The 18,418-nt window shown below is 42.4% G+C and overlaps 1 protein-coding gene across 1 annotated transcript in view; it reads left to right on the top strand.

Annotated features, from left to right (window-relative positions):
• The window catches only part of PPP1R14C (protein phosphatase 1 regulatory inhibitor subunit 14C), a 109,134-nt gene that overhangs the window by 77,723 nt on the left and 12,993 nt on the right, over positions 1 to 18,418 (top strand). The window contains exons 2-3 of the mRNA XM_075864446.1: positions 15,223 to 15,306; positions 15,449 to 15,481. Coding sequence (XP_075720561.1) covers positions 15,223 to 15,306; positions 15,449 to 15,481 — 117 coding nt within the window. The remainder of the gene's footprint in view (positions 1 to 15,222; positions 15,307 to 15,448; positions 15,482 to 18,418) is intronic.

Here is an 18,418-nt window from a genome sequence, read left to right as displayed (position 1 = left end):
CCTCGTTCTTCCTCTTTGGGTAGGGAATGACCGCTTTGCCCTGCAGTTCTTGTGTTTCTAATCTATTTTGACGTAGGCATACTTGAGAATTTGCTTCTGTTCAGCCTCTGCCACCACGCTGGTTCCTGCTTGTTTTTTGTTTTTTTTCAGAGAATGAATCTGTTGTGCATAGCTATGCAATTGTTCTTGTAAGAGTTATGCTAGTATGTGGGTTTTTTTTTCAGTTTTTTTTTAGGACACCATTTTTAATCAGTCATATTATTGAGTCATGGATCATCTAAAAGGAAACTCTAAGGCCTCATGCACACGAACGTAAAAACGCCCCTAATTACGGGCCCATCGACTTCTAGTGGCCACGGGTACCTCCCCGTATGCTTACGGGAAGGTGCCCGTGCCGTTGAAAAATATTTCAGGCCGTAATAACGGCACACGCTGGCCCATAGAAGTCTATGGGGCTCCCGTAACTACGGGTGCGTTGCTAGGTGATGTCAGGGGATAGTCACTGTCCAGGGTGCTGAAAGAGTTAAACGATCGGCTGTAACTCTTTCAGCACCCGGGACAGTGACTACCGATCACAATATAGATCAACCTGTAAAAAAAATAATTCATACTTACCCAGAACTCCCTGCTTCTTCCTCCAGTCTGGCCTCCTGGGATGACTATACGCCCATGTGACCGCTGCAGCCAATCACAGGCTTCAGCGGTCACATGGACTGCCGCGTCATTCAGGGAGGTCGGGCTGGATGTCTAAAGAGGAACGCGTCACCAAGACAACAGCCGAGTAAGTATGAATTTATTTTTACTTTTACTGCAGAGAGGGCTGTCCCTTCTCTCTATCCTGCACTGATAGAGAGAAGGGGCTGCCAATTAGTGAAGTGCAATTTTGCAACGTGGCCGTAAATACGGGTGGAATACGGGTCGAATACGTGTGACCAAGGACCCGTATTTACGGGAGGGAAAAAAAAAACTGTTTGTGTGCATGAGGCCTAAGTCTGTGTTCACACAGTTTTTTTTCGCAGGAGGAAAATTCTGCCTCAAAATTCCGTTTGGGATTTTGAGGCAGATTTTGTCCTTCCCGTACGTAGTTTGCGGCGATTTTCGCTGCGTTTTTCGCCCGCGGCCATTGAGTGCTACGGGCAAAAAACTCCCCAAAATACGCTCTCTGCCTCCCATTGATGTCAATGGGAGGTCAGAGGCATAAACGCGCGAAGATAGGGCTTGTCCCTTCTTTCTCCTGCGAGGCGGTTTTACCGCTCGCGGGAGAAAACCGCCCCCGCCTCCCATTGAAATCAATGGGAGGCATTTTCGGCCGGTTTGACGAGTTTTGCGGAGCGGTTTCCGCTCCAAAGAGCTTGTCAAAATACTCAGTGTGAACAGGCCCTAAAGCCTTGTTCACACTGAGTTTTTTGTTTGTTTTTTTTACACGTTTTTTTGCCGCAGAAACCGCAGCAAAAATGTCCGTGATTGCCTCACATTGATTTCAATGGGAGGTAGAGGCGGGTTTTTTCCCGCGAGCATGGCAGTTCCGTAAATTACAGAACAGGTCCTGTTTCTGTCCCTGTATGCGGATTGGTCTCGGCCATTCTATTCATTGGTCCGTTAAAACTACGGACCGCTCACGGAAGCCATCCATGTGCGCTCCATGTTTTGCGGATCTGTGATTTTTCGCATGTATAAAGGGCCACGGATGTGTGCTTGAGGCCTTACTGGAACACTATGGCTGGTAAGAGTTAGGCTGGATTCAGACGGGATGGAAATGCTGCATGTTTTCTGCAGCATATCCGAGTTTCTGCAGCAAAAATGTGCATATTTTGCTGAAGGTTTCATGTCTTCTACATTGGGTATTATTGGAAAAGGGGAAGGGGGAGAAAGATGTGTGGCTCCAATTAGAATGTACCAAAAAAATAACAAAACTTTTTATTATGATTTAAATTTGTGCTATTAAAATGTCCAATGTCCGTGTATGCTATATGTGCAGATGTCCCCTAACTCTGCACTAAGGACAGTTAAGTCCAAGTATGAAAGGATACTCTGCAATAATTAAACAGTGAGAGCTCTGGGTTGTGACAGCCTCATGATGAAGGGTACATCATATGTTGTAACAGCATTGAGGATTGACACTTTCTGTACTTGTGTGTCAAGCACACTTGGAAATAATCGATGTGTATACTGCCCTTTAATCAAAAAGACAGTTATTATGCTGGTGCTGGCTAACTAGCCAGGTCTCTTCACCAGGCTGTAAAATTGAAGCCCAGCGGTGGAGAGGCCCCACTGTGAGAGCGGTAAGGTGTATAGCCAGCAGGCCCAGTACACCCAGAAAATCGTAAGAACTACACCCACAACCCAGAAATTCCTTTTTTACGGGACAGAGGGAGGTGGGGCTTCAGAGGGTCCTAGAGAGGGAAAGGCAGCAAACAAGATCCACAGAGGTCTACCATCTACCAGATGTGATATGATGGGGGATTCTTTGAGGGTTATCAATCTCACTCAACACCCTCTCACGGCAATACAAACACAGGTCTTAATGAAGGGCCTTAAAGAGGGTCTGTCACCACATTATAAGTGCCCTATCTCCTACATAAGGAGATGGGCGCTATAATGTAGATGACAGCAGTGCTTTTTATTTAAAAAAAAAAAACAATCTATTTTCACCACGTTATTAGCGATTTTAGCTTTATACTAATTAGTTTCTTAATGGACAACTGGGCGTGTTCTACTATTGACAAGTGGGCGTTGTACAGAGGAGTGTATGACGCTGACCAATCGGCGTCATACACTTCACTATATTCAATTCCTCAGCGCATAGGGATCCTGGTAGATCAGTATGTGCTGTCTTATACTGACACATCAACGTTACTGAAGTATTTAGACAGTGAATAGACATTGATTCCAGCCGGGACGGGATGTCTATTCACAATACTGACACTTCGTTAACGTTTCTGTGGTACTTACAGCAGAGCAAGCGTAATCTCGCTGTAACCTGTCATTTACAGCGAGATCTCGCGAGATTACACTCGCTCTGCTGTAAGTACCACAGAAACGTCAACAAAGTCTCGGTATTGTGAATAGACATCCCGTCCTGGCTGGAAGTAATGTCTAAACACTTCAGTAACGTTAATGTGTCAGTATAAGACAGCACATACTGATCTAGCAGGATTCCTATGCGCTGACTAAATGAATGGAGAGAAGTGCATGACGATGATTGGTCAGTGTCATACACTCCCCTATACAACGCCCACTTGGTCAATAGTAAAACATGCCCAGTTGTCCATTAAGAAACTAATTAGCATAAAGCTAAAATCGCTAATAACGTGGTGAAAATAGATAGCAGTGTTTTTTTTTAAATAAAAAGCAGTCACCTACGTTATAGCGCCGATCTCCTTATGTAGGAGATAGGCTCTGTCACCACATTATAAGTGCCTTCTTTAATTTTTGCCTCACTACCCGGCTGGATACGTTTACTGTTATTAAGGATTTATATCTCTTTGGCAGGATGCTCATTTATAAAAAAAATATAAAAATAAAAAATTACCAAACACTAGGCACATGCCCAAGTCGATATGGGGGAGGAGAGGCTTTTAGACCAAGCTATACAGAGTATGTCAAGACAGGAACTGGATGTTATCAGAGACCTGGAAGAACTCCTGTTGGAAAATACTGACAAAAATCTCGACTCTAGAACTTAAAAATAAAAATATCCTCAAACATAAATCAACCACCATGCCTTCCATGGACACTTGCCCTGCGGTTAAGGTCTTCATTGACCTAGTGAGTGTTGATATACTCTCACTACAGCATCATGGGATACAGTACAATACCTCAAGTGATGAATATAGGGCACTACAGGAGCTTAGTTTCTGGAAAGTTGTTGAGTACAAACAATCTGATAAAGGGGGGAATGTAGTTATTTGGGCTAAGGACCAATATATACAGGAAGCAAAAAGACAACTACTAGATAAAATCTGTTACAAACCCCTCTGGGGGGACCCCACTGCACAATTTCTAGAGGAGTACACTAATATGGTTGAAGAAGGACTTAGACTGGGGGCTCTCACTCTATATATGAGAAATTTTCTATCAATGAAAGACCCCCAGAGTTTCCACTTTCTACATGCTCTGGAAAATCCATAAGAATCTTCAAAACCCACCTGGCAGGCCTATTGTCTCTGGTGTAGTAAATCTCACGGAAAAATGCAACAAATGGTTGGACCAAGAACTCCGTGAAATAGTCTGCAAGCTTCTTTCCTACACCAGAGACACTATGCAGATTCTTAAGGATCTAGATGGGATTAATTAAGCAAGATGAGACTTTGGTAACCTGTGATGTAGAGATCCTTTATACTAGCATTGACCACAATAAAGGATGCGCAGCAGTGGATTTCTTTTTTTTCCAGGGACGTGGAACTTCATCCCATCAAGACAGACTTAATACTTCGTCCTTAAATTCATCCTGACGCAGAACTATTTCCTTTTTGATGGTCGATACTACCTTCAGGTTAGGGGCACAGCTATGAGGGTGGCTGTAGCCCCAACATTTGCTAATCTTCATCTAGGATGGTGGGAAGAGTTTTTTGCGACAGTATGAAAAAATTCAACGATAATGTGATCCTCTGGCGGCGCTATATTGATGATATCTTTGTCATCTGGGGAGGCACCATACCAGATTTGCAAGGATTCATTCAGGTATTAAACAATGACTTTTTATCTCAAACTGACTCTCACTCACGATCACCATCTAATTCCTTTTCTGGATGTCAATATCTATACTGACATCAAGGGTGACATGCACACGGATCTGTTCAGGAAGGAGACTTCTACCAATAGTCTACTTGCTGCCAACAGTGCACACTCCAGGAACTCCATAAGAAGCCATCCCTAAGGGAGAATTTCTGGGACTGAGACAAAACTGTTCAACACTGTCCACTTTTAAACAGAGATCAGCAGAACTTAAATCTAGACTCCAAGCTAGGAATTATTCCAACAGAAGTATTAAGGAGGCATATAATGTTGCTTTAAGAACTTATCGGGAAGAACTACTCATTCCTAAGAAATAAAGACACAACCAAACCGGTTTCTCTCATGAACAGAGTCACAGTTTCCCAGCCACACAAGATTCATTACAAATTGTTATATGTGTTACATGTTATAATGCAGAATGGGACACAATGATGAATATCCTGAATAAGCATTGGCATGTTCTAAAATCGGACTCCGACCTCAAGAAAATTCTAGGTGACCGGGTTCACTCAGGCTACCGCAAGGTGAAAAGTATTTCAAATCTGCTGGTTTCAAAACATTTTTCCAGAAATGACACCAGTAGGAAAATCTCCACCCAAGGGTTCTTTCCATGTAAACTGTGTGAAGCTTGTAGAATCTTGTGCACTTCAAAAGAGTTTGTCAATGGCTTTGAGAACACATTTTCCATATGAAACCATATAAGATGTACATTGTCTTGAATGTCCATGTGGTCTGAGATATGTGGGCAAGACCGAGGGGACTTAGAATCCACATTCGAGAACACATAGGAACCGTTATCAACTTTGATAAAAATGAGAGACAGTCAAACCCAGAATAAACCATCCACTCCCACCCCAATTGCCAGGCATTTCAAGAAAAAAACACAACCTGGATTGGACTACCCTTAAGGGTTGGGGCATATGTAAGATTAGGTTGGACATCAGGGGCGTACGTTTAGACGAGCCTCTCTTGAAGTGGGAGTGCCAATGGATCTTTCGCATGAACTCTGTCAATCCCCATGGCCTCAATGAGAGCTTCAATTTTGGCTGCTTTCTGTAATAATTTTTAAGAAATTTTTATTTTATTTCTTCCTACGTAATTTTTTCCTATAGCCCGTCGGAAGCATCTCATATTCCCCGTCCATTGGCTTCTGCCTACTCATCTTCAATTCAATAGAGACTGTTTACACAGTATCTTTAAACAGATCAACAATATAGCGTGATACAAGCCCTGCTCGCATTACCTAGAAATTATGCACTCCTATACTGATTGCACCTATGCATTTATATTACTTTGATGAACAATAAAATAGAAATACACTGTTATTTATTGTACACTCACTGTATCATCATTCATGGAGTTATCTAAAAATGGAGCTATAGATGGCTTTAGTGACCCATAATGAGAAGTATATACAGTACTGGATTCAGCGATACGTACTGTACACAGTAGTGGAATTGGTCCTACGTAATGTATATTGTTACATTGTTATCCATTAATTTCTCTCTGATTGGTCTGTTCTGTCAATCAGCTCATTCATGTAGCACACTGACATTGTAATTTGTTTTATCCCTATTTTTTGATTGGTTTGACACACTGTCAATCAATGCAACCTATTTGAGTGGTGGTCGCCACCCCTAGAAGAAGCCAGAAATGCTGGTGAAACACGTGTCACTGTTGGCTATACACCTTACCGCTCTCACAGCAGGGCTTCTCCACCCCTGGGCTTCAATTTTACAGCCCGGTAAAGAAGACATAATAATAACTGTCTTTTTGATTTAAAGGGCAGTATACACATCGATTTTCAAGTGTGCTTGACACACAAGTACACAGTGTCAATCCTCAACACTGTGACAACATATTATTTACCCTTCATCATAAGGATGTCCCAACCTGGAGCTCTTACTTTCTAGCTTATATTATTGCAGAGTATCTGTCCTTCGTGCAGAGTTAGGGGACATTGGCGCGTATGTCATACACTGACATTGGACATTTTAACCCTTTCACGCACCATGCTGTTAATGCACGTCAAGGTGTGCAGTAACTTTGCGCACCTTGACGTGCAGTTACGTCTGTACTTTGACAGTTAACCGCGGCGGTTGACTGTACAGGGTGTCTTCTCTGCAGCCGATCTACGGCCCATCGCCACTCATTTTGGCAGTTAAATGCGGCAGTCGATTGCGATCGCCAAATTTAAGGCGTTTAGAGCAGGTCATCAGCCCCCACATGAAATCACGGGGGCTGGCGATGGTTGCCATGGCAATCGGAAGCCAGACAATGGCTTCCGGGCTGCCGTGTACAGAAGCCGGAGGCTGGTCCTCATAGGTGGCCTGTCAGAGTGACCGTTACGTCGCAATGACCGTTAGAACACATTACACTACATAGGTAGTGTAATGTCTTCTAGAAGCGATGAGAGCTTCAAGTCTCGTAGTCCCCTAGTGGGACAAGTAAAAAAAAAGCTAATGTTTCATAAAAGTTATGTTACATAAACAAAAAATTCAACATTTGTTTGGTCCTTCCTATGTATTGTAGTCTGCACGTGCATTCCAGGAGGTATATCACGAAATTAGACTCACAATTTAGGAGATGTTTTATTGTAAATATTTCTCCCGTTATGTTGCACTTGGCCATCAACCGTCTGTGTTGGATATTAGCACAGCATTGACACCTAGATGTGTTGCATCTATAAGACCCCGTTATCTTGGGGAAAAAGCTAATTTTTGTACTTTCATTCCCTTCTATATCTCTCAGCCTACTAGGGGCAAGGATATTTTTGATATTTCTACCTTTTCTTCGGTATGTGAAATTAGGTTTGTCTGATAGAATTGTTTAATTTCACATACCGAAGAGGTAGAAATGCAACAGATCTAGGTGTCCATACTGTGCTAATATCCAACACAGACATTTGACGGCCAAGTGCAACATAACGGGAGAAATATTTACAATAAAACATTTCCTAAATTGTGCGCCTAATTTCGTGGTATACCTTCTGGAATGCACGTGCGGACTACAATACATAGGAAGAACCAAACAAATGTTGAGAACCAGAATAAACAAACAAAGGTCCAACACAAATATTCACTTTCTAAAACATAGTGTCTCTAGACATCTGCATCAACATCATGGGGGACGCTTTGAGGTGAAGATTACACCATTAGAACAAATCCCCATAGAGACCACTAATAGATTCTCACTTCTGAAAAATAGGGAATCCTTCTTTTGGATTTATACATTTCATAGTCTCTCTCCGGATGGGTTGAATGAGACCCTTGAGAACACTTGTTAAATAAAATATATACTATATGGTGCCCTCAGTATCAACTAGCATATATAAAAAAAAATCCAGTATTGGTTGACCTAGTAATACAGTGTAACTAGGGGCAACCAAAAACAAAACATCTACAGGGGACCTCTTCTAATTTTCCAAAGCACCTTTTTTAAAAAATAATATTGTTGGGACATATAATTTGCACTGTACGTCATCAACTCAACTTTAGACAGATTTGTTATATATTTATAGCACCTCAGAAAAAAACAGCACAAATCTGAGTGCTGAACCAGGTTATATTTATATATTTGTATTAAAATCAGCTAGTTTTTATCCTGCCCACTGATGCTGAATAAAGATGGGCTTTTCTGCACTTTCTTTATTCTGTTCGAAAATTGATCATATTTCTACTACAAACACGCAGTACTGTGTTTTTTTTTTTTTATAGATATATACATTTTCTAAATGTTTTTTTCCAATATGGTAAATATTTATTATGAGTATGACAGTTGTGATGGCAAGGTCCAATACCCGTCATTACAAATGCGTATATATAGTTCACCTGCATACGATTAGGGGGAGCTATTATCTGACATTACTGTTTGATCTATACCAGGGGTCTCAAACTCGGCCGGGTAAGTGGGCCGCATATAGAAAAAATGGGAAGTTGACGGGCCGCATTACTTTCAAATTTGATACAATACAAAATTATTGTTTATCAATTAGTTATTTGAACTACTATAACACTATATTACTAGAATAATAATACTACATTACTATAAAAATACCGCTAGGTTTAAAATTTGAGATTTCTCCATGTGCTTATTTCAACAATCCAGCTTTCCAGTTTAAGTGTCGCTAAATGCAGTCCGGCGGCTCAGTTAGCACACATGTCAAGATTGGGCAGCCCCTTTTTAGATGCCGCAGTGCCCTCTGTGGATGCTGCCGCAGTGCCCTCTGTGGATGCTGCCGCAGTGCCCTCTGTGGATGCTGCCGCAGTGCCCTCTGTGGATGCTGCCGCAGTGCCCTCTGTGGATGCTGCCGCAGTGCCCTCTGTGGATGCTGCCGCACTGCCCTCTGTGGATAATGCAACACACTCCTAGATAAGGCCACAGTGCCCTCTGTAGAGAAGGCCACAGTGCCCTCTGTAGAGGCTGCCCCAGTGCCCTCTGTAGAGGCTGCCCCAGTGCCCTCTGTAGAGGCTGCCCCAGTGATGTCAGGGGCTTGCCCAGAGCTGGAGTCCCGGAGCAGAGCCGCTTCTGGCACTCTGCCTGGGATTCCAGCTCTGCTCCTGACATCACTGTCCATATATGGACAGAGATGTCAGGGGCAACCCCAGAGCTAGAGTCCCAGGCAGAGCGCTAGTAGGCTCTTCCTGGGACTCCAGCTGTGCTCCTGACATCACTGGGACTCCTGCTCTGGGGAAGCCCCTGACATCATTGTCGATGTATGGACAGCGATGTCAGAGGCTTCCCCAGAGTCCCGGAGCAGAGCCGATAATAGCGCTCTGCCCGGGACTCCGCTCTGGGGAAGACCCTGACACACTGTCCATATATGGGCAGCGATGTCAGGGAATTCCATAGAGTCCCGGAGCAGAGCCTGTACTAGCGCTCTGCCCGGGACTCCGGCTCTGGGGAAGCACCAGACATCGCTGTTCATATGTGGACAGCGATGTCCGGGAATTCCACAGAGTCCCGGAGCAGAGCCGACACCAGCGCTCTGCGCGGGACTCCGGCTCTGGGGAAGCACCAGACATCGCTGTTCATATGTGGACAGCGATGTCAGGGAATTGCACAGAGTCCCGGAGCAGAGCCGACACCAGCGCTCTGCCCGGGACTCCGGCTCTGGGGAAGCACCAGACATCGCTGTTCATATGTGGACAGCGATGTCAGGGAATTCCACAGAGTCCCGGAGCAGAGCCTGTACTAGCGCTCTGCCCGGGACTCCGGCTCTGGGGAAGCCCCAGACATCGCTGTTCATATGTGGACAGCGATGTCAGGGAATTCCAGAGTCTCGGAGCAGAGCCGATTCTAGCGGCTCTGTGTCCCGCGGGCCGCAGATGACAGCCCCAGGGGCCGTGTGCTTGAGACCCCTGATCTATACTGACCTTTGGGGTTAGTTCACTCCTCCCTCCCACTTGAAAAATTACTTGTAATTGCCATCCCAGAAAAAACGCTTGGCTTTTTTTCCCGGTCTTTCTGTGCATAAAATGCATGTTTTTTGTGTATCGCTGTATGAACCTAAAGAAGGGACCTGTCCGGTCCTGAAACGCGTAGTATCTATTACAAATAAAATCTACTGAAAAATACTTCGTTTTGAACACTTACCTGTCAGGCGCCATTTCCCGAATACTGCAACTTTTCTTCTCCACATCCTGTGTTCGATCTCCCCGGGAACAGATTTTTCTCCCTTGGGATAGCAGCAGGTGGCAGCCGACACCTACAACGATCTTCACGTACCTTGGTTTCCACGCTAAGCAGTAGTGTTGTGCCTATCCTAGCACAACACTGCCAGATGAGTACCAGCTCACCTCTCTGCTCACACTGTCCCCCGTTCTTTACAATATTACCTTAGAGGATCGCCGTTGTCCTCCTCTTTCCTTTTTCTTTATTTTAAATGTATGAGCCCCTGAAATAAACTTCAGAACTGAACTGGTCCCTGAAAAAAAGTATTTTGAAATTTTCTTGAACATATGAGAAATTGCTGCTAAAGTTCTAAACCTTGTAACATCCTAGAAAAATAAAAGAATGTTCAAAAAACGATGCAAGCATATAGTAGACATATGGGAAATGTAAACTAGTAACTATTTTTGTGTGGTATAACTGCCTGTCTTACAAGCAGATACATTTAAATTTCGAAAAATGCTGTAAATCGTGGTGTTTTTTACCAATAAAAATTTAATTTGTCAGAGAAAACATTCAAAAGTTATTACCACATAAAGTAACACATGTCCGATTTGAAAAGATCGGCTTCGTCCTGAAGGCCAAAACAGGCTCAGTCCTGAAGGGGTTAATAGCACAAATTTATTCATAATAATGTTTTGTTATTTCTTAGTACATTCTAATTGGAGCCACACATCTTTCTCCCCCTTTCCAATAATACCTGATATATTCCTCTTGGTGGTGTACACAGAGTGTGGCCCCTTTTTGTTATTTTTATTTAACTCCTTAATTCCTAGGGCAGTCGCCCATCCTATCTGTTGATCTCTTCTACATTGAAAATGCTCAAATCCACAGTAAACATCCAGAACAGAATGAGCTGTTTTTTTGTTTGTTTTTTCAAAATCCTCAGCACTGTTCTGATTTTCATTTGGAAAATGTACACCAGTATGTGGATTTAGACTTTTTTTCAAATCTCATCCACATGACTAGGACTATAACCCACTGCTGATTTTCTGTGTTGTCCCGTGTGCATCCAGCCTTATAGTATGGAGTTATAGGCCACAGCCTGGGCCGCCAGAACCAATATACCATACACAGCCTGGAGCAGTAGCATGTCCAAGCCTGGCCTATAGATGGAGCAACCTCTTCCAGTAGATTATGCAGATAGTTAGACTCTAGAAAGGATTAGTTTTGGGTCCTGGTGGATTTTAATGTCCTTCCGCAGGGACTCTCCATGCAGCTGTCAGGTGTAATACGGGACCAGGCACCAAATAACAATCCCCCAAAAGATTGAGGCTGAGTAACTGGAGGATAACACATTAAAACTCGAAGGTATTTCATTATAGCAAGTAGATAAAATAAAATCAAGCAGCCCGGCTCCCTGGAGCCACATCTGCATGGACCATCTGTGATCAGACCCTCCTGGCACTACACAAGCCACTGCAGCTGCAGGAGAAAGTGACAATCGGAGGAGACTTTAGCACGCTTCAGAGTTCACAGTCATATGTGATCAGGGAGTAGTTTGTGTTGGTGACCTGGCCTTAGGAGACCTCTCGGTTCACTCCATGGTGAGGTCACTTAAAGAGCAGGCTTTTCTTTAGCACTTCCAAACTGCTGCACCTCTCTCCTGAAGTCCTAGAGTCTGCATCTCCCAGCGCTGGGGGGCAGATGTCAGCTTATTTATATACCACACTTCACTAAGAAGCTTGTCCGACATATAATCCGGATTCTAATGTACTGTGACTGTACTAAGGACCAGACGTGCTGGTACTCTTGTCTCATCATTCTATAAACCTCAAACTGCAGGTCTACCTCTCCCAGGAAAAGCTCCTTATTGGTGGACAGGTCACATAACCCTGTAAGTCTATCTTTATCCAGTCGAGACAGAGTATAGTCTATTATCTTCACCTGTATCCAGGCACTGGGAATGTCAAACATCTCGCCATGTAAAGACACTGAAAAAACGGCATCTTGCACGTTGTCAATCAGGAGATTGCCCCAGTGTAAATCCCGGTGCTCAAACCTTAGCTCCTCAGCCACGGCCAAGAGTGCAGGATACTGCGGGAGGCAGCCACAGAAGGCAGCTTGAAAGGTATGCGCTCTTAGTCTTCACCACCAAACTCCAGAATCATGAAGAGCTTCTCAAATATTAACCAGTTTTAGAAGTCCGTGATGATGCACTCGTAATGCACCATAGTTCTGGCCTGTCGCAATCGAATTGAGGCAAATTTGGCATGCAAAAATAAATCAAATACGATTCAAATGAAAGATTGGCCAAACCCCTTAGTGACCACCAATATGCCTTTTCACGGCGGTCACTGGCCTAAGTCCTGCACGGGTGTACCGTGCAGGCTGGAACCGCGGCTCAGCTGTCTGATAACAGCCGGCTCCTGCTCAGACGTTTGCTTAGATCGCGGCCATTTAACCCGTTAAATGCTGCGGTCAATAGCGACCGCAGCATTTAAATTATTTACAGTGGGAGGGAGCTCCCTCTCTCACCCGTCGGCGGTCCGCAAATGCAATCTCCAATGGGGTGCCATGGCAGCCGGGGGTCTGATAAAGGCCCCCAGGTCTACCTTGGGCATATTCCTATTAGTTTTACACTGACTGGCAATAATGCTTTGGTGTGCTATGTATACCAAAGCTTTATATCTGCGATCTAAAGTCTCTTAGTGGGACTAAAAAAAGAAGTACTAAATGGGAAATAAAAATTACAGTAAAAAAAAATATATTTTTTTCCATAAAAAGAGGTTTTATTTAGTAAAAGTGTAAAAAATGAATAAAAGTACACATATATGGTATCGCTGCGACCGTGATAACCCAAACCATAAAGTTAATATGTAATTTAAAGCGCAAGGAGAACTCTAAACAAAACCCGCAAAAAACAATGGTGAAATTGCTATTTTTTCCATTGTCCGCCAAAAAAGTCATAATAAACGTTAATCAGTTCCATGTACCCCGAAACAGTACCAATCAAAACTACGTCTCGTTACGCAAAAAACAATCCCACATATCACTACATTAATGGAAAAATAAAACAATTACGGCGCTTGGAAACAATGATGCAAAAACAAATTTTAGCGAAATGGGGTCGTTTATGGGGAGTTTCTAACGTTCTGGCAGCTCAAAGCCTCTCCAAATGTACAGTGGGGCCTAAAACATTTTCAAGCAAAATAGGAGTCCTGAAAGTCTCCGGGTGCTCCCTTCCTTTCGGGCCCTGCCGTGTGTCCAGGCAACGCATTAGGGCCACAATGTGGGTATTTTTGAAAACAGGAGAAACAGGGTGATAGATTTTGTGGTGTGTTTCTTCATTCTCATGGTCGCTTTACAAAGAAATTTGTCTTCAAACTGATACTTTTATGAAAAAAAGTGAATTTTTTTTTTTTCACCTGCTATGTATTAAATTTAGCAAAAAACTGTGGGGTCAAAATACTTACTATACCCCTAGGTAAATACCTTAAGGGGTCTAGTTTTCTAAATGGGGTCATTTGTGGGGGTTTCCATCACTCTGAGACCTATGAGCCTCTGAAAACCTGGCTTGGTGCAGGAAAACAAAAATGTACTTCAAAATGTATAAAATTATTATTCAATTTGTAAGTCCTCTAAATTTCTGAAAATTTATTTTATTTTTTCAAAAGTGCTGCCAAAATAGAGTAAAGAGATAGAAATATATATTTAATTAAAAAAATTGTACAGTATGTGTGTAGATATGTGACATATTGCAGTTAAAAATAGGGGAAAATGGTAATTTTTACAAAATTTCTTCCATTTTTTTATTAATTTCCGCAAATTGTATCAGTCTACTTTTACCACTAAAATAAAGTACAACATGTGACGAAAAAACAATGTCAGAATTACTTGGATATTCAAAACTTTCACAGAGTTATTCTCTGATAAAGTCAGACATCCAGATTTGACAAATCTGGCTTGGTCATTAAGGTACAAACATGCCCGGTCATTAAGGGGTTAAGCCTTATTCAGATTAACATATTTTAGTCCATGTGCTATCCGTTTAAATAACTGATAGCGCACTGACCCATGCAAATCAATGGGGCTATTCACATTTGCGTGATTTTTCACACTGTGTATCAGTTGCGTGAAACTCCCTGCATGTCCTGGTTTAGTCCGTTTTTAGCGGACCACATCACCCATTGTAGTCTATGGGTTCGTTCGAAACACGGACAACATCTGTGTGCTGTCAGTGTTTCATGCACCAGTTGCTAAAGAAATGAGGAAGGGGGAAAAAAACGGAACACTGATACCACACAGAGCTGAAATGCATGAAATACGCTCCATTTTTTGTTGACGCAAAACGGACACTGTCGCACCATGAGTTTATTTTATTATATAATACTTTAGATGGGCTAATTGCCTTGGACCTATTAAACACCGATGAGAAAGCCACATTGTGGCGTTACGCGTGGGGCATTCAGACCCCTTTTCCCCTCTTTTTTTGGATATTACGCTGCACTGATGCTAACGGTTTGAGGCAACGTTCTTCTCTATATCCGTGCTGTTATGCAATCGGAGGGGTTTCTAGGTGGTTGCGTGGGGGCTTCTTAGTCTGGTCACTTATCAGGGTGACATCCCCCTAGAGACTAGGTTTCGCATGGTTTTGCTATTTTAAATGTTTTTACGTGTTCATGTGGTACATTTTGTTTAATAAAATGTATTTTTGGGAAATATTGAGTTTCCATTTTTGCCTTATACATACCCATTTGTGTTTCGTGGCATTTCTGTGCCTTGGACCTATTATTCATGGTGTTATTTACCAGAATTAACCTTTCCTGAGTTGTAAATTGTTAAACATCATTATTTTTCCTTGTTTCCTCTTAGGAAGAAGAAATGCCAGAGGTAGAAATAGACATAGATGATCTTCTAGATGCAGCTAGTGAAGAAGAACGTGTTGTCAAATTACAGGTACCCCTTTATATGTGTTAATCTTTCAGGAATTCTTTCTTTTAATTAAGTTTTGTTACGTTGTTTTTCACAATGTATTTTTATTCACAATTACACTTACACTATACTTTTTAACAAATGATTGTTTTTTTGTTTTTTTCAGGAATCATTAGTAGACTGCTACAAACCAACAGAGGTAATCAATGTTTCTTTTAAATTTCGTATTCACTTTCCAATTCATAATCTAAAGCACCACGCATTGTACCCACCAAATATGTCCTAAAGCTTTGATAGGGTATCTAACAGATCGCATAATATATTGCCAACAGTCCTGATTTTCACATGACAGTACCCCAAACTTGATTGTAAAAGGGGCAGTGTTTGGTATGTTATGGTAATTTTGGTTCAAAAAAAGTTGTGTCTAGCCATTTTAAGCATAGCCCAGGAACGCCACCAAAATGTGCATGATTTGGCTTTCAAATATTGGCAAGAATATCAAGCAAGCCTGTCATGGTGATTTGGTACCCTTAGAATCTACAAAAATACTCGGAAAGTTTAAATCTTTAAAGGGAAGGTGTAATTTTTTTTTTATCATATTGCTTTTAATATGATAACAACATACTTATATTCTTGTGTTCTACTTTTTACTTTGTTCTACTTTTTACTTCTCTATGGGGGCTGCCTTTTTTTTTTTCATCTCTGTATGTGTCGATTAACGACACATACAGAGATGGAATACGGCGCATACAACCCCATAGAGAATGCGAATGGGAGCCGTTCCATTCACCACAGCGTACGCCGTCTGTGTGGGAACGGCGCATGCACCGCTCCCACACAGACCAAAGCGAAGCTCGTTCGCAGAGCGAAATCCGGCACCGTTTTCTTGTGGACCGGAAGCCACTGCCGGACAGTAAGATGATGACTTCCGGCCATATGTTCAAGGAAGCGAAGGAGCAAGGAATAGGAGCGGAGGTGGCAGCGGCGGCAGGAGCAGGTAATTTATGTTTGTGTATGTGATGTGTGTATTATGTTCGTGTATGTTCGTGTTGTATTGTCTGCTGAGCACTGTATCTAATCCTCCTACACTGTGCAGTCGCTCAGAAAATGGCGGCACACAGTGTAGGGGGTTTGAAGATTCAAACCCCCTCCTTCTGGCACTAGCCAGAATAAGGGAGGGGGGATTGTGTGAGGACACTAGAGTGTGTGTCTACCCCAAATTTGCAGCATAAAGCAATGAGGTTGCTTTACTAAATTGCCCATGCTGCAATTTCGGGAACTGCTCCCTCTAGTGGCCAGCACATGGAAATGTTATAAATTAGAATATAATTTATAATATTTCCTGACTTGTAAAAAAATTAAAACAATGTGTAATCACTTCCCTTTAACTCCACATAAGTGCCAGGGTTGTCAGTACTCTGTTCTTTTTATGTTTTTAGCTCCACATACAATAAAGTTCTCCACTATCCAAATCAATACCAATACTTTTGAATTAAAATTTAAAATAAAGCAGCTTGTTGAAAGTAATAGCAGAAAGGGTTTTTTTTTTCCCCACACTTTTCTGGTTTTGGGGTGTTGTGGCCAGTTGCACCTGACCTGGGATGCAAATGTATTTTGATCTACTCAAGCATTGTTCAACATAAGACGCTGTTAACACTTGTTTTCAGGATCTATAAAAAAACAAAACACATTACGCACACAATCTTTATGGACAATTTTCTGTAATACACAGCATAGTTATATAGTTATAACGTTGAAAAAAGACACAGGTCCATCTAGTTCAACATATAATCCTACCGTGTTGATCCAGAGGAAGGCAAAAACATACATGAATTTGATGCCAAATTCCTAATTTGTGGAAAAATTCCTCCCCAACTCCAAAAATGGCAATCAGAATAAATCTCTGGATCAACATCCCATCTCCAGAATCTAGTTCTCATAAGTTGTAATATTATATTTTTTAAGAAAGGTATCCAGGCCCTTCTTGAAGTTGCTCAATGAATCAACCATCACAACATCCTATGGCAGAGAGTTCCATAGTCTCACTGCTCTAACAGTAAAGAATCCCCTTCTGTGATGACGGTGAAACCTTTTTTACGCTAGATATAAAGGATGCCCCCTTGTCATTGTTACAGGCCTTGGTGTAAAAACATCATTAAAAAGATCTCTGTACTGTCCAATTATATATGCGTACATTGTAATTAGAACGCCCCTAAGCCGTTTTTCTTGTCTAAATCTAATAGTCCCAAGTTTAAAGAGGCTCTGTCACCACATTATAAGTGTCCTATCTCCTACATAAGGAGATGGGCGCTATAATGTAGGTGACAGTAATGCTTTTTATTAAAAAAAACTATCTATTTTCACAACGTTAGGAGCGATTTTGGTTTATGCTAATGAGTTTCTTAATGCCCAAGTGGGCGTATTTTTACTTTCGACCAAGTGGGCGTTGTACAGAGGAGTGTATGACGCTGACCAATCGGCATCATGCACTCCTCTCCATTCATTTACACAGCAGAATCGCGTTCTTACTAGAACATGATCTGCAGCCACATACACAGCGATTCTGCTTGATTAACGTTAATCCAGTGTCCTGATAATGAACTACTTTTAAGGTCCTTGCCCTGAGCTTTTTACCAAAGTTCCTGAAATCAAGTTTAAGGATCTCCCACCTACCACTAACGTTGTCATATGTGCCAATGTGCACTATGACCACTGGGTCTTCACCAGCCCAACCTGATCCGTGATATGCCGTACCCAAGCACACGGAAGATGGCAAACTGTTCGGTATTCCCGTTCTTTGTGACAGATTGCCATATCTGTTCCCCTAATAAAAGGTCTCCCACTACCAGGACCTGTCTAGCCTTTCCTATCCTTCTATTCCCTTCCTTACTGGAGCATACGTCCCCCTCGTTGCTAGAGCTGGTGTCTTGCTGTGGCAGTGCCACCCCTGAACTGACATCCCTCTTATTTGCCATTTTGGCAAACTTATTGGGGTTTTCCACATCAGGACTAGCCTCCCTGACACTCTTCCCTCTACCCCGCCTTCTAACTGTAACCCAGCTAGCTACCTCAACGCATCTACCCCAGTGAGTGCTTGCTCAGTAAGCAGCAAACTCCTCTCCATGCTGTCAATAGC

Source organism: Rhinoderma darwinii, chromosome 4 (genome assembly GCF_050947455.1).
Source record: "Rhinoderma darwinii isolate aRhiDar2 chromosome 4, aRhiDar2.hap1, whole genome shotgun sequence".
NCBI classification, from domain to species: Eukaryota; Metazoa; Chordata; class Amphibia; order Anura; family Rhinodermatidae; genus Rhinoderma; species Rhinoderma darwinii.
This window is presented reverse-complemented; position numbering and strand designations above follow the sequence as displayed.